Source organism: Diabrotica virgifera, chromosome 3, assembly GCF_917563875.1.
Source record: "Diabrotica virgifera virgifera chromosome 3, PGI_DIABVI_V3a".
NCBI classification, from domain to species: domain Eukaryota; kingdom Metazoa; phylum Arthropoda; class Insecta; order Coleoptera; family Chrysomelidae; genus Diabrotica; species Diabrotica virgifera.
Genome location: NC_065445.1, coordinates 106,578,803 through 106,602,344, shown reverse-complemented (window position 1 = coordinate 106,602,344; position 23,542 = coordinate 106,578,803). Strand labels below are relative to the sequence as shown.

The following is a 23,542-nucleotide window of genomic DNA, read 5'->3' as shown; positions in this document are numbered from 1 at the left end:
TTCCCCTGTTCCAGTGTTCCCATACATCAAAGTTTGTCCGACTAGACACCGTTAAGCTAATAACAAATTTTCAGCTTGCTAAATTTTTTTTGGTACGCGGAATCCAGGCCTATGTATATGTAATAATATAGGATATTATTACTTACACATTATTAACATTCAAAAAATTATTTTTCTTTTATCAAAATTTATTTATAAAAATTTATAAATATCTAATGTAGCTATATAGCTAATATTCCTATACAAATTCTTCTTTAATGGTTTTCTCATAGATAACAAACAATAAAACGTTTCTAATTGACAAAGAGCATGTCTTTAAAAATAAACCAAAATGGTACATCCTTCACTTCACGGAAACGATAAAGTTAATGTTTTAATTGAGATTTTCCTACAAAACAATTAGGCTGTGGAAATAACTGATATCTTTCGTAACATCCTTAATTTCACTTTGTCTTGAATTGATGCTCTTTCGGCAACTTTAGGATCACTGCAGTTCCAAGGTTGTAAATCTGCAGAAGCAAATAAGATGTAGAAAAACATGGCAACTAGGTAGATTCCAGCTGTGGTGCAGAATACGATATTCCATAAGGCTTTTTCACTCTAAAATAAAGAAATATTAATTGAAATAATTTATTGAATTAGAAAAGCATTTTAATGAATATATTATTCTAATATACAGAAAAACAATATTTTTTATGACTTCTTCCTATTCCCATCATCGTATCTTCGTATCCCGTACCTATTGATATGTCTAAGGTCTGTTCGCAATTTCTTAAGAGCTCAGTACAAGCACGTACAAGTTTGACCCTCATTAGAAGACTGAAATACAGAGAGGACAGGTAAAATGATATAATAACGGAATCCAACCTAAAACTGGCAGTTTAAGATGTTTTCGACTAACCCACCTTGTATCTGAAGGAACAATAGACCGTAAAAGTTAAATCGGATTATGTATGTATATTAAGGGTACAGATGATTGACGAGGGCCGTAGAGTATATAATTAAAACATTTATTTAAACTAAATAAATATATTTTTAAACGGTACCTACGTAGGTAAATTGTATTTTTGTTTTAATAAAATTTCTATATTTTATTCAAAAATAAACAATTCAAAAATAAAAAGTTACTTGCAATTTGTAAAACATACATTTATTTAATTAATACCTATTTTTAAATTATACAAATTAGTCCAATCATTTGGTAGTTTTACCTGGAAAGTTTTCCGGGAGTTTTGAAAATTGGTAATTTAATGGATTTCGGTATGCTTTTTTCGAATTTCAACTTTGCTACCGTGTATCTCCGCCGCCATATTTAAAAAATGGCGCCTAATAACAGTTTTTGGGAATATCTTCTTTTTGACGCATTTTACGAAAAAACATTTATGTAAAAAATTAAACTAGAAAAAATTTCCCACAATTTATATAATTTTAATGTTTTCATAAAATTAATCGTATTTGGCGTACGAGCGCTGCAAAATATATTTCAATAGACGTTTTGAAAAAAACTCATTTCCACACCACCTGGAGGTAAGAGTAAGCGGCGCGTTTTTTTATTGTGGTTTTCCCTGTAGGCCTAATCCATATATGATGTATTTATTAATTTACAAATTTAGGGCAATCTCCTTCGTTTTGCAGTTCCTGATATACCAGGAACGACTTCGTCCTAAGTATCGATCGAGATATCGCAGACCGAAATTTAGTAGGAAATTTTTTCTAGTTTCATTTTGTACATAAATGATTTTTTCGTAAAATGCGTCGGAAAGGATGTATTCCCAAAAAAACTGTTATTTGGCGAAACATTTTCAATATGGCGGCGCGAGCGGCGGAGATACAACGTAGCAAAGTTGTAATTCAAAAAGAGCATAAAATCCACAAAATAACCAATTTTTAAAACTCCCGGAAAACTTTCCAGGTAACTCACTTTTTTTTTCGACTATATGACTGAACTAAATTACGATTACAAAACTATTCAAATGCAAAATAAACAGGATCATCTTCGGAATCCGAGAGTCGTCTTGTAGGTTAATAATTATCGGTTGTATCTCTACAGTCGCATCAATTATATTGTCAAGATCCCACATTTTTTGTTCTTCTTCCATTACATGTCTTCTCGCCAGTTTTGTTCTGTAATATGTTCTAAAGACTCATATAACAATTCACGCACAGTTTGTATTTTATATGATGTATTTTTTCTAGCCACATAACCTTTCATTTGGGCCCAAATGAGTTCAATTGGATTTATTTCACAGTGGTAGGGTGGAAGTCCAAGGACTGTGATGTTTCGCCTTTCCGCCATTTTGTCAACTACATATTTCTTGTACTTAGATTTGTGTTGCCGGGCAATTTTTAAAAGTTCTGCTTTAACCATTCCATCTTCGTAAGGCAGAGACTTATTCCGCAGCCAGTCAAGGACATCTTGTTTCTTCCACGCAGTCGTTGGAAGTCTTTCTACTAGTGTTGAATGATAAGGTGCATTGTCTAATACTATAATTGAATTTGGTGGTATATGTTCATGTTCAATCATCTGCTCAAAATACTCTTCGAAAACATCAGCTGTCATCTCCTCGTGATAGTCTTTTGTGCTTTTGGATTGAAATTCCAACAAGCCATCCCTAAGAAATCCTTTTTCACTGCCAATGTGAGAAATTATTAATCTACTACCTTTACCAGAGGGTGGGGAAATACTAGTAGACCAACCTCCTATAAACGCTTGCCTGGAGCTTAATATATTTTTATCTGACCAAATTTTTGTTAGAGTATGACCTGCATTTACCCAAATTTCGTCCTGATAGTAGATTGGCCTTCCTTCAGCCGGAATTTTCGTATGGATCTTAAATAATGTCTTCTCCAACATATTATCTCTTCGCGGTCAATCAAAACTGATTTTCGGTCTGATTTCTCCCACCGGAAATTTAATTCTTTTAAAACTTCCCACAATTTGGTTCGTCCGATATTAGGCAAATCCGGATCGTCTTTAACTTCTTGTAAAATTTTGTTAAGGTTGGGTATTTCTTTTTTGAAAAAAAATCCGTGAATTTTCCTTCGAATAATATTTTTGGCAAATTCATTAATTTCAACAGGTTTTTTCCCCTCTTCAAGTGTTCATTTGTGTTTAGGTTAGCTATATCTTGTTTTTTTCTTTCTGATAGGAACCTATAATATATTGTTGACTCTGCTACGCCCGTCATGTTGGCACAACTCTCGATTATGTTCCGAACAGTGTTTGTGGGATTCTGAAAAACCAGAGCATCGTGAACGTTCAGGACAATAGTCTTCTCTCTTGGTGAATAGACAGACTTACTGACTGTACGCAATAGTACCGGTGTAAAACTTGATGACGTTGATGATGATGAAGCCATCGCAAGCAATAACAAAAACCAGCACGAACGAAAGGTAAGTATATGTTTGTAGGAATATAGAAAAAAAGAATGTGTGTGTACTTTGTACGCACGTATTATATAATTTCAACGAAATAAATTATATACTTAACAGGTTAGTTGTATTTTATTTAAGTATTAAACTAACTTTCTTACCTACCACTTTCAAAAAAATTTTATTAAAACAACCAAAAATTAAAAAAAAATATGACTCATCCGGGATCTCTCGATCTCTGGTCCAATGCTCTACTAACCAAGCTATCGAGCCCCTTGTAAGTAACGAGTAACGTCTCGGATATAATTACACAACACGGTGACAAATAGATCAAGTGAAGTATAAAAATGTTATACCTACATATTTTATTATCTGACTACCGAGGAACACAAATCCAAAGACACAAAAATTATAATAAATAATACATTTACTAAAAACACTAATATATTCTTTTAATGACTTATTTGCGCTGATATATACATACCTATCTTGAAAGATTAGCAACGAACTACATACTGGCTGTGTGCGCATGCGCCAGGGAATTCAAAAATTTCACTCACGATCGTAAAGAAGTATAACTTCAAAAACACTACTCACGTACTGCACAAAATTCGCAAAAGAAATTGATATTCGATTAAATGCGGTCAAAAACGTACTAAACAAAAAAATTGTTTTCGTTCCTAATAACACCCTTTCAATTCAAGTTTCGAATATAAACTAAGAGACGAGGCCAAAGCGCCAAAGACGGTGTCTCCATACCTATCTTTAGCTTCAGGTATGAATTCCAGAGGTAGAGGTCCGTCATTTGGACTGGCACTAATTTGCATATTATTGTACTTGTACAGAAGTCAAAATTTTAAGTTTCTTCATAAGTCACGTCTTAACATTAAATAATGTACATTGAAGGTTAGTATTGAAATATGCAAAGAGATCTCTAAAGATAATCTTATTTACAAAATTGTTAACGGTTAAATTATCAAACATTAGCCGTGAACGTTTTAATTTTTTTTTTGCTAAGTAAATAATTATTAAAAACGTTATTTTATTCAAAATAGAATATTGATAAACATTTTGGAAAGGAAACTAAATGTAAATCCACATTAATTTTAATGAATAAATACCTCAGGAACCCCCGCCTATGATTTTACGACATTTACGGCCGTTTTATGACTTTTACCCACATTTCGTGCTCTCAAGAATTTGCGGACAGACTCTAGTCAATTGTATCGCCCTTATCGCTCTTAAATCTTTCACTTTCTCAATGGGTGCGTTCGGACGACCACAGCGGCTGGACAGCTGAGCCAGCAGTAGCTGTCAGACGTCACCGCTGGAAGCCAGCCGCTGAGAGATTTACTAAGTTTTCCCTATCACGGCTGGATGCAACCACTCAGCCGATTTCTGCTGGCAGCCAGCCGCTATGGTCGTCCGAACGCACCCATTGTGTGTATACTAACTTCTCTATACCAACTTTAAATGTGTTCCCATTTTTCATTTAAATCAATACTCAATACGTTATCGGTGCACGATTTTCCTGCACGGCAACAACTGTATTTTACTGCTTAGTATTTCTATAGTCCTCTTCTATCATATTCATTAAAATTCGTCCATACAGTTTGCTCAAGACGCTGGTTAGCGATATGCCTCTTTAATTATTACAGTTCTCTTTGTTTCCTTTTTGCGTAGATACTGAAGAAGTGTACACCGTTCTCCATTGATCTGGTACTAGCTGTGTATTCAAGTACTGACTGATCACTGTTAAGTTCTCAAACTCAAAGAGTTTATACATTCCGTTATGGAGCATTCCAGCATAAATTCCTTCAGATTCAGCAGATTTGCCATTCTTTAGAATCATAGTACCATTCGTTACCGTTTCTTCCTCTACTTGTACCTATATGTAGGGGAGACCGGGGCAGAACGGGAAATGCATCGGTGTGCATAACTTATAGTCGTCATAATATCGGCAATAGCGCCATTCGAACGAACTTGGGTTTACTAACTTCAGTCATTATAAAGAAACTTCTAGTCACGTAGTATGCTTCTTTACACACATAAAATATGTTTTCTTTTGTTTTGTTACAAATTTTGGTGATATTTATAGAAGTGCTATAAGGTGAGTAAGCAAGTTTTATCACGTTTTTCATTCAAATAGGATAGATATGTTTCTGAATTTTAATATTGCGTGCTGTGAACCGTTTTATATCTTTTACGTTACAAATTACTAATTTTATTTGAAATGATGTCTGTTGGGGCAAAGCGGTCGGGGCAAAACGGGATATTATCCCATCTTGTCCCTCTCTCCTAAATTGCCACTACTTTATAGCATTTAAACTTTGTAAGAAGAATCTGACTAAAACTGAAACTAATAAAAAAAATCAATGAAAACTAAAGAAGAAAACGAGATGGACACCGACTCATCAGAAGATGATGAAGATTGTGGCTGCATCTACTGTGGATACTTATATTTGCAGTCAACTGAAGGATGGGTAGTGTGTAGTGTCTGCAATGGATGGGCTTATAATTCCTGCGCAGGTATTAAGGATGAAGACGAAGGTGCTCATATTTGTGAACTCTGCCAGTCTGACTAAAATACATTCCCATTTTGCCCCGTAGGCCATTTTGCCCTGTAACCGGGGCAAAATGGGAATTTCGGACTGATACGTTAAGTTCTTTATAACCAAATAACTAAGCAATTTGTATTATAAATAAAGTATGTTATATGAAGTTTAATAGCAAGGGATCCTGTCTGAGTTTGTTATTTTTTAATACACAGTTTAGTTTTCTTTCTATGATTTTTTCTTTCTTAAGTATCCCGTTCTGCCCCGGTCTCCCCTACTGATTTTGTTGGGGAGTCCATTGAGTATTCCTGTCTTCTTCTGGCAGCAAGTTTTATAATGCTTTTTCCATTGTTTTTATTTTATGGTATGTATGGTATATACCTACCTATATGTGTGCATTGTCTTTTTATGTATTTTTTACAGGTAATTAATTACACATTACACCTGTGTTTAAATTAAGTTAAAAAGTACGAGTACTTTTGCCGTATAACCAATTGTGTACTTAACACACAGACTCACTTTCTTGTACGAAGTACCTATTAAGAATGTTTATATTAACATTTAGTTCAAGTTGTCTGGCTATAGGGTATAAGATACCCATACGCCAAAATTTGATTAATTTTTAGTTTGGTATTGTAATTGTTGCCGACGTTAAGAAATTAGTCTTCTAAATACAGGTTTGTTTATTCTTTTGTTTGATCATAAACTATAGAAATATTTTATCTTTCTAGAGTTCTATTGCCGGGCTGCATACAGAGTGTCCCTCGATATTAGGTCTTCGTCTTCACCTTCTCGTGTTCCATTGTTTCTTTTTGCCGACTAGATAAGAAGAGATCTCGACCTTTTCGGGGGTCGTTGTCTTTTTTGCATGAGAACACATGACCTCTAGAGTTGAACAACTTGAGTTCCCCGACCGGTTGATTCTAAGTGTGAGTAAATATTTTATGATTTTTGTATTGATTTCGATTGATACGAAAATATTATTTTCGATCATAGGCGTAACCAGGGGGGTTTTGAGGGTTATAACCCCCCCCCCATTGGGATGTACTTTGATCTCTATACGCTTAACACCATAGCCCTCAGAAACCTTCCAGTAGTTGTAACCCCCCCCCTTTCAGCTAGTTGAAACCCGCCCCCCCTTAGGATCATCCTGGTTACGCCTATGTTTTCGATTATTGAGAAAAAAGCTTAAGATAAGAAGAGAAAGTATCTTTAACACATTGTCGATATTATTAATACAACCTAAAATAGAAGAACGAATAAATCGTATATTAAAAGTTAAATCTCTACAGGTTAAGTTAACTTACCTCCTCAAATCCAGTCATAATTCTGATCAAATCTACAGCCAGTGGTGCCAAAATGGAACAAATTGTAGCAAAACTATTGGTGATAGCCATGAGAGTACCAGCATGAATAGGTGATAGGTCTATATGATTAATGTTAAAACCAGAATACTGGGCGGCATTGAATCCCATAGCAATAACAAGTAGGGATATTGTACTCCATTTAGTGTCAATAAAGCATAACGATATTAAAGCCACAGCTGGAAATGCCAGTCCTAAAATTAAATTATGAGAACAAGTATAGACCAGGGCACATCTGTAAAAATATTAGTACATTTGGACGTTGAGGGGTGACTCAAATTTTTTTGCAGAAATTGCTTGAAAATAACTCAAATATTAATATTTGAGTTATCCTCCCTCTCAAAAAGGCCCGGAACATTGTTTAATCAAAATGTCAAAAAATGAAGGAAAAATTCGATATTTCTCTTCGTTTTTTGATTATAACTTTAAAAGTATTCATTTCCAAGAAAAGTTTTACTGACATAAAAGTTGCGTAATTAAATTTCCTACAATATAGAATTAGCTAATAATTTAAAGAATAGTCACCCTTGTTGCAAAATAGCAATAATTGCGAAAAGCCCATACAAAAACAAGTATTCGAATTTTACGTTTTTCAACCATTTATGCTACACTTAGGACCTTCATATTTCACCCAGAAAAACTTTATGATACAGTAAAACAACACTGTAAATTTCGTTACGATCGGTTTAATAGATTTTGCAAAATAAATTTTGCAATCCAGCTTTCGCAAAAAAATTCATTTTTTCAAAATGTTACAGGATTGAAAATAAATCAGATGGCAAGTTGAATTTTTTTGCATTTAGAAGTGTACTGTAACTTTCATTTGCAATTTGCAAAATTAAAATCGATTAACTTCCACAGCGTCAGGAATTTTTTTAAATAAACATTAATTATTGGTGCTACGCGCAGGACAGCGGATAGTTTGCTCTGATTGGGCATTACAATGACCTTTGATAATGATTGATACATTTTAATTTTTATTACATTTCGATATAAATAAATAAATTTGTTTATTGCAAAATAAAAACACATACTCTATCCTTTGAAATAACACTTTTTTAGCAAAAACTTTCTTTGTTCATATATTTTAACTTAGAGAATCAAAGTTTATTATTTTTAAACATATGCAATTGTTTAAACAATATTTCACAAACAATAATAAAATTAGTTTGATTTTTGTGGAAATAAAATATTAAAATACAACAAAATATCGAGTAAGAAAATAATATATTACATAAAGATTGGAAGAAATTTTGGTGGAAATCAACTTGTCTGAATCGAACACCGCTGTCCTGCGCGTATCACCAAAAATTAATGTTTATTTAAAAAATTTCCTGACGCCGTGGTAATTAATCGATTTTAATTTTGCAAATTGCAAATGAAAGGTACAGTACACTTCTATAAGCAAAAAAAAATTTAACTTGGTACCTACTTTATTTTCAGTCCTGCAACATTTAAAAAAAATGAATTTTTTTTGCGAAAGCTGGATTGCAAAATTTATTTTTCAAAATCTGTTAAACCGATCTTAATGAAATTTACAGTGTTGTTTTACTATATCATAAAGTTTTTCTGGGTAAAATATGAAGGTCCTAAGTGTAGCATAAATGGTTGAAAAACGTAAAATGCGAATACTTGTTTTTGTATGGTTTTTTTCGCAATTATTGCTATTTTTCAACAAGGGTGACTATTTTTTAAATTTTTAACCAATTCTATATTGTAGAAAAGTTAATTACGCAACTTTTATGTTAGTGCAACTTTTCTCAGAAATGAATAGTTTTAAAGTTATAATAAAAAAAACAATAAAAAAATCGAATTTTTCCTTCATATTTTGACATTTTGATTATTTAAACAATGTTCCGGGCCAATTTGAGTGTGAGGATAACTCAAATATTATTTGAGTTATTTTCAAGCAATTTCTGCAAAAAAATTTAAGTCACCTCTCAACGTCCATCTCAAAACAGATGCGCCCTGGACTAGTAATATTAAATGCAATGATGCGAATGAAATTAAGAAGCTGTAGTATCCCGAACTTTTCACGCGTATAGGTAACTATTTTTTGAGTCCAAAAGATCTGGGCTTCATTTTTACCAAATATACGTTTGTTACCTGATCAGATTCCAAAAAGAAACTTTGTTAACCTTCGGCCGGGCGCGCCTTAAAAATTACATCGTCGGGCGCGTCGCAGCAATTTGCTGCTATGTTAAATAGTTCCTTATTATTTTCGACACGTCTTTATTATTGATTATCTGTATCGTTATTTATTTTGTTAAAAAAATAAAAAAAAAGCTTTATTAATTTAACTAATTTTAATAAATTGTACAAAAAAACTTTAATATTTGATCATTACAATTTGTACACACAATATTAGATTTATAATGTCGTTTACACGTAAATACACTACATTTTGTACATTTCATAGACATAAGTACTCTTCAGATAAAACTATCCACCTTAAATAGCTTTTGAACCACTGATTTTTAGGAAAAGCGCAAAAACGCGCCAAATAATAATTGGGGGAGACATTATGCCATATTTAAGCTTGCTGGGAAAGGTATCCTCTTACCCCCGTACCATCCCTTAATTTTTTTTAAATTACTTCCACCTTTTTTTATTTGATACTTGGATTCTCCTCTTTGTACTGAGTTCAAAAATGTGTAATATAATAGGATACTTAGAGTGATCAGTTTAGGAAGAAAATAAATACCAAAGTAAGAAAACTGGATTGAAAAAAAAACGTTTTAACAATTTTATTACAAACATTTAGAATGAACATTTCACTACCAAAATTTTTGCAATAAAATTGTTCAAAATGACTGCCATTTGCCTCCATATAATAGTATACAGCTAATAAATGGCAGACATTTTGAACAATAAATTATTATTGTATAAATTTTTGGTAGTAAAATGTTCATTCTAAATGTTTGTAATAAAATTTTTAAAAAGTAATTTTTTTTCAATTCAGTTTTCTTGCTTTTGTATTTAATTTTCTCATAAACTAATCACTATAATAAGCATAATTTGTTATACATTTTTGAAATCAGTACAAAGAGTAGAATCCAAATATCAAATAAAAAATTGTGGTAGTAATTTAAAAAAATTTAAGGGATGATAAGGGGTGAGAGGGTGCCTTTCCCAGCAAGCTTAAATATGGCATAATGTCTACCCCTTCAATTATTATTTGACGTGTTTTTGCGTTTTTCCTAAAAATCAGTGGTTCAAAAGTTATTTAAAGTGGATAGTTTTATCTGAAGATCACCGTGTAGTGTGTATACGACCTAATTAGTTCACTGTAACAATTGCAGCATCTACCACGCTTAGCAGGATTTTCGTCTTCTTGGTGAGGAACTGGTTACTTCGGAAACATCCTCAACAGGAACTCGGTTATATCACGTGGAAGTATGCACTAGTCACAACAAAGTGTGATAACTAATTTAATTTGAATTTCACAAGACGATGATGGGTAACCACTGAGGATTAACCAATTAGGAAATATTAAATAGATCACGTACATAGCACATTCCGTTAACACTTTATCTGGAGAAATTGAGTTTACGCAACAAATTGCTGCGACGCGCCCGGCTGAAGATTAATTGAATGATCTATACTTCTATATAATTATTCCGAGCAATAGCCTCAAGAGTTAACGATGGCTTAGTGTGAAAACCCCGTATCTCATTAAATTACAATTTTACAGGAGAGGCAAAAAACTGATTTTCTGCATAATATAACCTAAAAACAAAAATTACCGTTACGTATTTTTAATTCGAGCACATTGAGACAAATATCTGATATTGGCCCAGAGCTAAAAGTGTTAAATGTTGCTATTAAATTGGAAATACAAATATTAACTATGAAAAACCCGTAAATATTATTGCAGTATATAGAGCCTTTGCCCAAGTAACTATGATAACCTCGTATATCTTGATATACGTGTTTTTCATCTAAAATGGGGTTGTGTTTATTATTATTTACGAGGTTTTTCATAGCTTATTGCACACCTCCAAATACTAGGTTGATACAGTACTAATCTTTTGATTTAAAGTTCATAAAATGTTTCTATATGCCGGACTACCTTTTATTGTTCATAAAAAACATTTCTCCAAGTCGAATCTCTCAAACAAATACTTCAAATTAAGTACCAAATTCTTGGTTATAAATATACTTACGTGGTATTTACACTAAATCAAGAGATCAATTGATATACGTGGTTTCTTTTTTCGGCTGTAGAAAATAGTCTAGTATATTTGAATTTTTTCTAACAGTTGATCGTGAGATACAAGGTTTTCAAACTAAAACCACCAAAATGTCATTTTCGGAAAAAAAAATGAGATACGAGGTTTTCACACTAAGCTAATGTAAAGTTACTATCACAATTGCGAAACATGGTAGAGAAGGTGGCGCTTGCTGAAGAAGCGCTTGATGATAATATGAGTAAGTACTTACCGATTGAATTGAAAATTTTTCTGCTAGTGATTACACTAACGAATTTTTTGTCAATGACCAAGTCAGCTATAGGACTGAATACCAACGTCATAAACCACATCACAAAATATGGTAATGCAGAAAGAAGACTATTCTGAAATAAATAATGTAGGTAATAGTAATGTAGGTACACAAGATATACTTCTTCATAAATGTAAAAGTGTTATTTAAACTTAAAGCTTAATGAAAAAAGCAACGCACAAACAGAAAAATCCAAAACCAAGATCAGCGTTGATAAAGATGAAGTCTCTTTTCAGAAGTCACGATTTACTACTTGCTACTAAAATCTCTATCATCAAATGCTATATTTATGTTTTCTACGTTATTATGCAGAGTGGAGTTTGGTCACTTTCTAAAGCTTCTTTCGGCCTTCGAGATGAGACGCATCTTAAGAATTTCATGGGTGGATCATGTGATTAATGTTGTCCTTCGAACGGGCAAGGAATGAGAGATTAACATTACAATTAAAGAGTGCAAATGAGAATATAGGCCATGTTATGAGAAATGAATAAAGGTATGGCTTGTTGCAACTTATTTTTACGGGCAAGGTATTGAAAAGAGAGAAGCAGGCAGAAGAAAATCCTTGGCTTCAAAACTTGAGAAAGGGGTTCAATACGTCTACAACCGGACTATTCCGAATATCTGCAAGCAAAGTTATTATAGCCATGCTGATAGCCAATATCCGGAACGTATAGGCACCATTAGAAAAAAAAAGATACTGGCTAATTGATTTCGCTAAGGTCAACACAATGAAAAAAAGAGAGATAAAAACAATACGCTACGTTCTACGTTGTTTATTAAATTTTAGTGGAAGCAAATCGACGGTTAAACTGCAAAACCTTGTATGTCGATTTTTGGTCCATTATTACTTTTATACCTTGTTGGTTTATACTTTTACATATCTTTTAAACTACGAAAGCTTGTAAGTCAATATTTAAATTTAATGCTACTAGCGACATCTACAAAAACCTCATAAGTAAGATTTTAAGTTACAAAACCTCGTAAGTTTAATGCTAGTTTAAGATTTTAAGTAACAAAACCTCGTAAGTCGCTCTTTGACAAGGAGAAAATATTACTGAATTTTAATTAATGGTAATGGAATCGTTACCTAAAAAGAATCCTACACACACAAAACGAATAAATTGAATATTACATAAAGAAGCCAAAATGTTTTTCGTCTCTCCTCTAAAGTTACATAAAACTGACTTACGAGGTTTTGCACTTTAACCGTCGAAATTCTATTTATCTGTAATAAGAGATTCTACCAAGTTATGACGGTCAAACTGCTTCTTCAAGTGCCATCTCCGCGATGGAGGTCGGCAATCATCATAGCTATTCGGTCTTTAGAGACGGCTGCTCTGAAAAGTTCGTTTGATGTACATCCGTACCATTCTCTCAGGTTGCACAGCCACGATATTCTGCGACTTCCTATGCTTCTTTTTCCTTGAATTTATTTTTTCCTGCATAATAAGTTGGAACACGTCATATCTCTCTCCGCGTGTAATATGTCCAAGCTATTCCAATTTTCTGGTTTTGATTGTATCATTTCTTTAATTATCTTTCTCAGAACCTCTTTGTTTGTGACGTGTACTGTCCATGATATTTTCAGAATATATAAATGCGGTGAATGGAGTATATAAATATCTTGAACTAAACATCTCCTTCTTCTTCTTTAAGTTCCATCTTCTATCGAAGGTTGGAAATCATCATGGCAATGCGGACCCTGTTGACTGCCGTTCTAAACAGGTCCACCTATGAATAATTTTCTAGCATCTCAAATAATACATTCCTGAAAATATTCCTTAAATAGACTAAATTCCCAAAGCATTTCTAATTGTCGCATTCATACCATCTTATGTCTTTGGTCAGGTGTGTTTATTTCATTTCTCCATCTTGTTTTTGTTCTTGTTCGTCCTATACTTCGTCCTCTCTTCTAATTAAGTTTTCTCTGCTTTTTTTAGAGAAGGGAACTAATTGATTTTTATCGTTTTCAAATATTTTCGTATTGAAAATACAAGTTTCTGTTGTCTTATCCCTAATCCTTTTTACAAAACAGTTCAAACTCATATCAACTATATAATTTCCAACAGGTTTTTTAACCTTATTTTTATTAATTGGAGAATAATTAACGAAAATATTAATATTATTACTTGAAATAATGATGAAGGAGAATACAAACAATGCTGAACGAAAGATAGATAGAGTGCACATATTCTAAAGATGCCGGTGGGGGATAGAGTCTATACGCAAAGAGAATACAAACAATGCTAAAGGAAAGATAGATACAGTGCACAGATTCCAAAGATGCCGGTGGGGATGGCGTCTATGCGCAGTATTATAGTCGGTGTATGAGAGAGAAAGTATTTGAAATAAAGAAATAACAAATAATATAAAATTTGTTATTTAATTATTTCGAATACTTCCTCTCTCATACATTTACTATAATACTGCGCATAGACGCCATCCCCCACCGGCACCTTTAGAATTCGTGGACTGTACCTACTCTCAAATATTAAAAACTTACCGATGATATATTTTCATGTAATATATTTTCCATAAAACTCGGTATCTCAGTAAGCAAAGTCCAAAATCCCCAATTTTGTCCACAGTGAGTAACTATTATAGCTATCACCGGTAAGGAAGTAAAAATAGATTTCCAAGGTGTTGGAATTTCCTAAAATAGTAAGAAATAAATATTTCATATATCGTCGCTGTACAATCAAACCGGCATAAATGCAAAAAATACATTTTTCACCAGAGCTTTCCAAAGAGTTTTCAATTAATTTTTTATCGCTTACTACCGTTTAATTCACACTAGAGGTACGATTTGCTTGGATAAAATTATGAAAAGTCTTGCTTGTTGAAGTGTTGGTAGCAAATAACCAGGTTATTGACTAAATCCAGAGAAATATGCAGATATTTAAAATGTGATTACTATTTGCACTTAAGCTGCAATGACAACTGAGTATCTGCCAATAATTCACTTTCGCGTAACCTTGCATCTTAAAAATTTAGGAAGCGACTGACGCATTGGGCAATAGGTCTGTTTTCTGTTAAGCGAAGTACATTATGCAAACCGGCCTAACGCAATTTGAAGGAATATCAAATAAGAACTTCTTAAAATAATTCAATTTCAGAATGCTTAGGACAGTACATACGTGACAAGACGTCTTGTAACGGACAATTCGTAACGGCGACACTTCGTAACATCGACAGTTCGTAACTATAACTATTCGTAACGTCAAAATTGATTTATTTTGTTTATTTTTCGTAACGTGGAAACTAACTTTTATTACAATAATAATTGTATTTGAAATTATGCAGTTTAGCAAACCAGTATCACAATAAAAATTGTGTCTTAATATACTCTACCTATATAACAGTAGTTTTACAACTTTAAAGTGACAATTCCAAATAAAAATGAATAACGTTACGGAAGTTAAAATAATGTTGGTGACTCAAATTTTTTTGCAGAAATTGCTTAAAAATAACTCAAATAATAATATTTGAGTTATCCTCCCACTCAAAATGGTCCGGAACATTGTTTAAATAATCAAAATGTCAAAATATGAAGGAAAAATTCGATTTTTTTATTGGTTTTTTGAATATAACTTTAAAACTGTTCATTTCTGAGAAAAGTTGTACTAATATAAAAGTTGCGTAATTAAATTTACTATAATATAAAATTGGTTAAAAATTTAAAAAATAGTCACCCTTGTTGCAAAATAGCAATACTTGCGAAAAAAACCATACAAAAACAAGTATTCGCATTTTACGTTTTTCAACCATTTATGCTACACCTACGACCTTCATATTTTACCCAGATAAACTTTATGATATAGTAAAACAATGCGGTAAATTTCATTAAGATCGGTTTAATAGATTTTGCAAAATAAATTTTGCAATCCAGCTTTCGCAAAAAAAAACTCATTTTTTAAAAATGTTGCAGGACTGAAAATAAAGCAGATAGTAAGTTGATTTTTTTTTTGCTTATAGAAGTGTACTGTACCTTTCATCTGCAATTTGCAAAATTAAAATCGAATAATTACCACGGCGTCAGGAAATTTTTTAAATAAACATTAACTTTTGGTGCTGCGTGCAGGACAGCGGTGTTCGATTCACACAAGTTGATTTCCATCAAAATTTCTTCTAATCTTTATTTAATATATTATTTTCTTACTCTATATTTTGTTGTATTTTAATATTTTAATTCCACAAAAATCAAACTAATTTTATTATTGTGTGTGAAATATTGTTTAAACAATTGCATATGTTTAAAAATAATAAACTTTTATTCTCTAAGTTAAAATACATGAACAAAGAAAGTTTTTGCTAAAAAAAGTGTTATTTCAAAGGAGAGAGTATGTGTTTTTATTTTGCAATAAACAAATTTATTTATTTATATAGAAATGTAATAAAAATTAAAATGTATCAATCATTATCAAAGGTCATTGAAATGCCCAATCAGAGCAAACTATCCGCTGTCCTGCGCGTAGCACCAATAATTAATGTTTATTTAAAAAAATTCCTGACGCCGTGGCAGTTAATCGATTTTAATTTTGCAAATTGCAAATAAAAGGTACAGTACATTTCTATACGCAAAAAAAATAAACTTGCTATCTGCTTTATTTTCAGTCCTGTAACAATTAAAAAAAACGAATTTTTTTTTGCGAAAGCTGGATTGCAAAATTTATTTTGCAAAATCTGTTGAACTGATCTTAATGAAATTTACAGTATTATTTTACCGTATCATAAAGTTTTTCTGGGTAAAATATGAAGGTCATAAGTGTAGCATAAATGGTTAAAAAACCGTAAAATGCGAATACTTGTTTTTGTATAGTTTTTTCGCAATTATTGCTATTATGCAATAAAGGTGACTATTTTTTAAATTTTTAACCAATTCTATATTGTAGGAAATTTAATTATTCAACTTTTATGTCAGTACAACTTTTCTCGGAAATGTTTTAAAGTTGATATCTTTTAAAGTTATAATCAAAAAACGAAGAAAAAAATAGAATTTTTCCTTCATTTTTTGACATTTTGATTATTTAAACAATGTTCCGGACCTTTTTGAGAGGGAGGATAACTCAAATATTATTATTTGAGTTATTTTCAAGCAATTTCTGCAAAAAAATTTGAGTCACCTCTCAACGTCCAAATGTACTAATATTTTTACAGATCCGCCCTGGTCTATTATTATTACAAACTGTTGATGTTACGAAGTGTCGATGTACGAAGGTACGAATGTTTATAGTTAGTGAGTTTAAAAAAATTATTTTCGGATAAAATAAGGTAAGATAAGGATAACTTATTTTTACTACACGTATTTTTGAAAATATTGTGGTTATATTTTTATCTGATTTCATATTCATGTATCTGTAGCATATGTTCTACATGACACATTTTAGTCCTGTCGCCAGGGGGGGTACAACGGCCTCCTTAATTCAGATGGACTTACCCAAGTTTTTTTTATATATTTTGACCCGCAGAATACGAATTTTTTGGGTAACAGTTGATCCGGATGTCGATAAGATTGTTATAGACAAAGAACTTGAGGAATTACATAACAGCGATTTCTCGCAAAACAAAACATCTTTTTGTATTTTTTGGGTCATTTTAAGCAAAAAATATTCCTACAAGTTTTTTCGTAGAATGCATAGTTTTCGAGATAACCGCGGTTGAACTTTCAAAAAATCGAAAAATTGTAATTTTTGAACCCGAATAACTTTTGATTAAAAAATAAAGTAGCAATTCTGCTTACCGCATTTGAAAGTTTAAGTCAAATTATATCGGTTTTGATTATTTGCATTGCTACAAATTTATTATTTTATTGTTAAACAAAGCTATAAACACCTAGTATGTGAGTGATGCTTTCAATGATTTCTCATTTAAAATCGAACGAGTAGGTAGAGTAGCTACGAGTGCAAGCGAGGCAATTTCTACGTAGCATACGTTAAAACGCATGTATTAGGCACGGGAAACACTATGTGTTTATAGATTAGTTTAACAATAAAAAAATTAATTTTTAGCAATGCAAATAATCAAAACCGATATAATTTGACTTAAACTTTCAAATGCGGTAAGCAGAATTGCTACTTTATTTTTTAATCAAAAGTTATTCGGGTTCATAAATTGCAATTTTTCGATTTTTTGAAAGTTCAACCGCGGTTATCTCGAAAACTATGCATTCTACGAAAAAACTTGTAGGAATATTTTTTGCTTAAAATGACCGAAAAAATACAAAAAGATGTTTTGTTTTGCGAGAAATCGCTGTTATGTAATTCCTCAAGTTCTTTGTCTATAACAATCTTATCGACATCCGGATCAACTGTTACCCAAAAATTCGTATTCTACGGGTCAAAATATATAAAAAAAACTTGGGTAAGTCCATCTGAATTAAGGAGGCCGTTGTACCCCCCCTGGCGACAGGACTATTTGGCAAAATATAACTAAATAAAGATCAATAGGAGGGACAGGAGCAAGTTGTCTAACTGGTTTATTCAATAGAATTACGGAAGTTGAACCAATGCTAGACGGATAGAAAAGCAGTAGTTATATTAGTACCTGTTCAGGGCCGTCTTAACCCGGGGGTGCAAGGGGTGCGAGGCAGCCGGGCGCCAAGTCCAAGGGGCGCAAGCTGAAAACTTGCTATGCTCAAACTTGCGCTTTTTGTCCTTAAAAAAAACTACAAATAACAAAAACATACAAGTGCACTTTAGATATTTTTTACAAAGGCTATTAATGCTTACTACACCTACGAAATGGAAATGAAATATGAAACCCATTTAGATTATTCCGACAATAATTTCAAAACGGTGACGCGTATACTATTTTGACCAATATTGAATGTCGAGTGACAATAAATCACCATCTTGTAAGATTTGAAATTTTGAGGAAACATAATTATTAGGGAGCGGATTTTATGCTAAATACATATTGCATGCATATTTCGCATATTTGAGAACTTTACTAAATTTTGCATATTTTTAAAAAAACATGCATTTTTTTGGTCTATTTAAAAACATTTAAGTAAAAAAAAATTTTAAATTTTTTAATTCGACACAAAATATTTCCCCGCACAGGCTGTCGTACTGTTTCATACTGGTAACGTCATCCATCTGAGCATGATGACGTAATCGATGATGTTTTTAATTGGAATAGGGGTCGTGTGGTAGTTCATTTGAAAGGGTGTTCAATTCTCTATTTAGGAATATATAGATTAATATCATTATTTATACAGGGTGGCCAAACAAATAATTTTTGAATTAAATTAATTGACGCAAAAAGAAGAATGTGTGTAATTTATTTAACTCAAAATACATTGTACTGCTGTCAGAAAATAGAAAAAAATGTTTATTTCACAAATAAACATTTCTTTTCGCTTAAATGAAATCACAAATAGCTTCCCACCTACCTCTTAGCAGTTTGAACGTTTAATTTAAGCGAAAAGTAATGTTTATTTGCCAAATAAACATGCTTTTCTATTTTCTGACAGCAATAGAATGTATTATAAGTTAAATAAATTACATAGATTCTTCTTTTTCTGCCAGTTAATTTAATTCAAAAATTATTTTTTTGTCCAACCCTGTATAAATAAAGATATTAATGTTTATATTGCTGAATATAGAATTAAACATACTTTCAAATGAGCTACCACACACGAACCCTATTCCCAATTTAAAAAAATCGTCGATTACGTCATCATGCCCAGATGGATGACGTCACTAGTATTAAATGTATATCAAAAAATTGTAATTTAAAAATAAAAATTGACCTGTTTCGGCATTTCCTTAAAATCTAATAACTGCTGCCAAATATCTAGTTGAACTGTTTTCTTTGGCCCACTCTGTATAAATAAAGAAAGTAAACATAATTAGTTTTAATTTTAGCGTACCTATAACCTATATAATCTTTTGACAAAAGGGGGCGCAAAGATGAATCTTGCACCCCGGCGCCGTGTATGGTTAAGACGGCCCTGTACCATGTGAGCGGCCGTGGGTAACGGCATAAACTCTGGCCTCATACGCCAGTAGACGTGGGTTCGATCCCTGCCAAAGACAAACCATTTTCATTTCCAATAATGACACGAGCCGTCTCACCGTGCCTCGGAGAGTACGTTAAGCCGTCGGTCCCCCTGGGCTAGTGTACATCGACACTAGTTACTTGAAACAGGGTTAAAGATGTAATTGGCGCTGGAACTATCCGAAAGGATCTCCCCGGCAAAAATGCCATACGATATTATTATTATTATTACGGCCCTGTACCTGTTTACAAGAACAAGGGAGATATACAACAATGCACAAGCTACAGGGCCATAAAACTACTTAATCACACCATGAAAATATGGGAAAAAGTAATTGATAGACGGATACATGAAGAAACCGAAATATCCGATAATCAATTTGGCTTTATGCAGGGCAGATCAACCACAGATGCGATTTTCATTATAAGGCAGCTGAAAAAATACAGGAATAAAGACACAAACGCTTGAGAAAGCATATGATAGAGTTCCTCGAGGGATTCTGTGGTGAACACTAAATAAGAAAGGAGTCCCCGATGAATAAGTAAAGATTGTGAGAGGTATGTATGAGGGAGTGACAACTATAACAGCGAAATTACAGAAGAACATTCCCTGGTGCTTAATGTATGCTGATAATGTGGTGTTGGTGGGAAATAATTAAGGCGACTTAGAACAAAAGTGGAACACTGGAACAGTGGAGACAAACTCTTAAGGAAAAAAGTATAAAACTTAGTAGAACGAAGACTATTTATTCTTTTTATTGTTTGTATGTAATTGGAATGTTCGTTTAAAGATGGAGTTAATACAAAAAAATTATATCTCTGGATAATGAAATGATTTTGAAAAGTGTGAGTTTTAAATACCTAGAATCTGATATTACAGAGTACTGGGGAAAGAGCTGAAGATGCATGCATTATAATTAGAGTTAAATGGATGAAATGGAAGGATGTTGGTGTGATGTGTGACAGAAAAATTCTAACGAAGCTGAAGGGAAAATTCTATAAAACAGCCATAAGGCCGGCTATGATGTACGGAACTGAATGTTGGACAGTGAAAAAGAAAGAGAAACAACGAATGCATGTGGCGGAAATGAGAATGCTTAGATGGATGAGTGGAGTGACAAAGAAGGATAAAATTAGAAATGAGTATATTAGGGGAAGTCTAAGGGTGGCACTATATAATTGATGCCAAAATGAGAGAACATGGGTTAAGATGGTTTGGTCATGTTCAACGTCGAGATGTTGATCAACAAATAAGAAGAATTGTTAAACTGCGATTTCGTAGAAGAAGTAGGAGAGGAATACCAAAAAAGGCCTGGGGGAAGACGCTTAGGCAGGACATTTCGGTAAAGGGGATTGATGTTGATATGACCCAAGATAGAAACTTATGGAAAATACAATTAGGCTAAGAGAATGATGATGATGACATATTTGGCAAAAAAAATTACCTTTGGTGAATATGTAACTTGGCGTGTTTTTCATGACTTTACATTGCGCAATATAACGGATAGCAGAAATCCCTGTTCAAGAATTAGAATATTTGACTAGTTAATAAATTAATAAGACTAAGGATTCATTTTATGCATATTCTTTTGGCAAAATATACGTATTTTATGTAATATTGCTTTTTTTCTTATAGGTATTACTTTATTAAACTCTATAAACTGTGATTTTTTTAATCCGTCTTACCGAGATATCTTCTTCTTTCATTAATGATGATTCTATAAAATCTTTCTCATCTTTCGATATACTTTTATGCTTGGACGGACTATCTGCTCCCAAAAATATCCATAAGATACACCAACAAATTCCTAAGCCACCATACATGTAAAAAGCTACTGGCCATCCTAATTTGGAATTACAAATCATGCCTGTAATGGGCATTGAAAACACATTTCCTAAAGCTTGACCTAAAAATATATTTAAAAAAAAACTCAAAATATTCAACCTAATAAAATATTCAAAAATATTTAAAATAATATCAAATTGACAACTTTTTGGACCATTTTCCTGGTAACACCTCCACGGCTTCTAAAAATTGCAAGTCAGATGGATGCTGCAAAGAAGAAATGAGGGAATTATAAAATTTGCAATTCACAACCCCGTCTGTTCAGCGTGGTAAATTCCAACCGAAAATGGACGAATAGGAGTAATACTAATAGAAAATAAAAATGTATACCATTTTTATTCAGTTGAAATTCAAAGTCAAAACAGTCTTAATTTTCACTTAGTTCAGAGAGCGCAAACCAGCACTCTAATCGACGATTTCGCCTCTTATTAGAGGCTCATCAGGGAATGCATAGATTGCTATCAAGAAAGAGGGAATTCTAAAATTTGCAATTCACAACCCCGTCTGTTCGGGGAATTTACCCCGTCTGTTTCCGTTGGAACTTACTACGCTGAACAGACGGGGTTGTGAATTGGAAATTATAGAATTCCCTCTTGTCTTCTTTGCAGCATCTATCTGGCTTGCAATTTTTAGAAGCCGTGTTACCAGGTAAACGGTCCAATAAGTTTCCAATTTGATATTATTTTAAATATTTTTGAATATTTTATTAGGTTGAAAACTTTGACTTTAATTTAGCAGATGCCGCTAGGCACCTTCTACCATCATATTAGTTGCAATGAGGGGACTAATAGATTGGATAATTTTAACTTGGGTCAGACATAGCAACCTATGCATTTTCTGATGAGCACACACACACGCACATGCTCGTATCAACCCCAGCCCCGGGGAACATGTGTGTTCCAATGGAAAAGTGGAACCCACATGTCCGAAGTTCAAACCGGTCACACCCCGTAATGGAGTGGTACCTATCTGACCCCCAAGCTATACCTCCACCCCTCCCCATCGAAGGACATACCGAATGGGGAGGCGTTGATCTTAATGTTACTTTGGATACCCTGGGTAATGGGACACCCTTTGTATTACTTCATGTGGTTAAGCCACCTGGTTTTAGGGGTAGCTAGAAGAGCTTTTCTCCCTATTAATAACTAAGTTAATTTTTTACTTTACTTTGGACTTGTGTCCTAAAAAAATGTGTTCCGGACATCAAGGCACCAATCTAAATCGGTGTCTTGCTGTCCAGACCGTGTGTGCTCGGTCACTCAGCCGGCGAATTGGCAAAATAAATTTTGTTCTCCTCGACGGCTGAGCGCCCGAAAGGTGTGGCCATCAAGCCCACGTCTGTCGGTACGTGACCTTGATGCTCACATTCCGCGGCTATGGTCCATTTGACCTACCTGAAGGGTACTTAGTGCCTGAAGGGCGACATTTGTGTTTCGATATTCTGTGGTTATCTCAATTTTTCATTCTTAAGGGTTTCCTCTATATCCAACTAACTGCTGTCTAGGCCGTCTATGTACCGTTCTTTGGTTTTCGTCGTAGTTAGTCAATTCTCTTAATAATCTGCTAGGATGGTTTCTGATATTGTTAAATATTTCATGTGCTCTTTCGTCTATCATTCTCAGGACTTTCTTTTGTTGCGTATGTCCAAATACGTATCTTAATGGGACATATGTAGGTATATTCAGAGCTTCCCTGATCATGTGGTTTTGGATGGTTTGTATTTTTTTCTTGTTGGTTTTACATGTGTGCCCCCATGCGGCTGAGGCGTATGTTAGTGTTGGCAAAATTATACAATTTGCCATCCTAATCTTTGTCTTAAATCTCAGTTTACTCTTTCGACCTATTAGCGATGACAGTTGACTCCTAAGGGCTTTAGCTTTGTTGACCGTTTGTTTTACGTG

The 23,542-nt window shown here is 33.1% G+C and overlaps 1 protein-coding gene across 1 annotated transcript in view; it reads right to left on the bottom strand.

Annotated features, from left to right (window-relative positions):
* Nucleotides 1-203: 203 nt before the first annotated feature.
* The window catches only part of LOC126882022 (putative inorganic phosphate cotransporter), a 42,136-nt gene continuing 18,797 nt past the window's right edge, over nt 204-23,542 (bottom strand). Inside the window, exons 5-9 of the mRNA XM_050646798.1 lie at nt 21,482-21,702; nt 14,298-14,447; nt 11,735-11,867; nt 7,235-7,485; nt 204-600 (exon numbers count right to left, since the gene is read on the bottom strand). Coding sequence (XP_050502755.1) covers nt 400-600; nt 7,235-7,485; nt 11,735-11,867; nt 14,298-14,447; nt 21,482-21,702 — 956 coding nt within the window. The 3' untranslated portion in view covers nt 204-399. The remainder of the gene's footprint in view (nt 601-7,234; nt 7,486-11,734; nt 11,868-14,297; nt 14,448-21,481; nt 21,703-23,542) is intronic.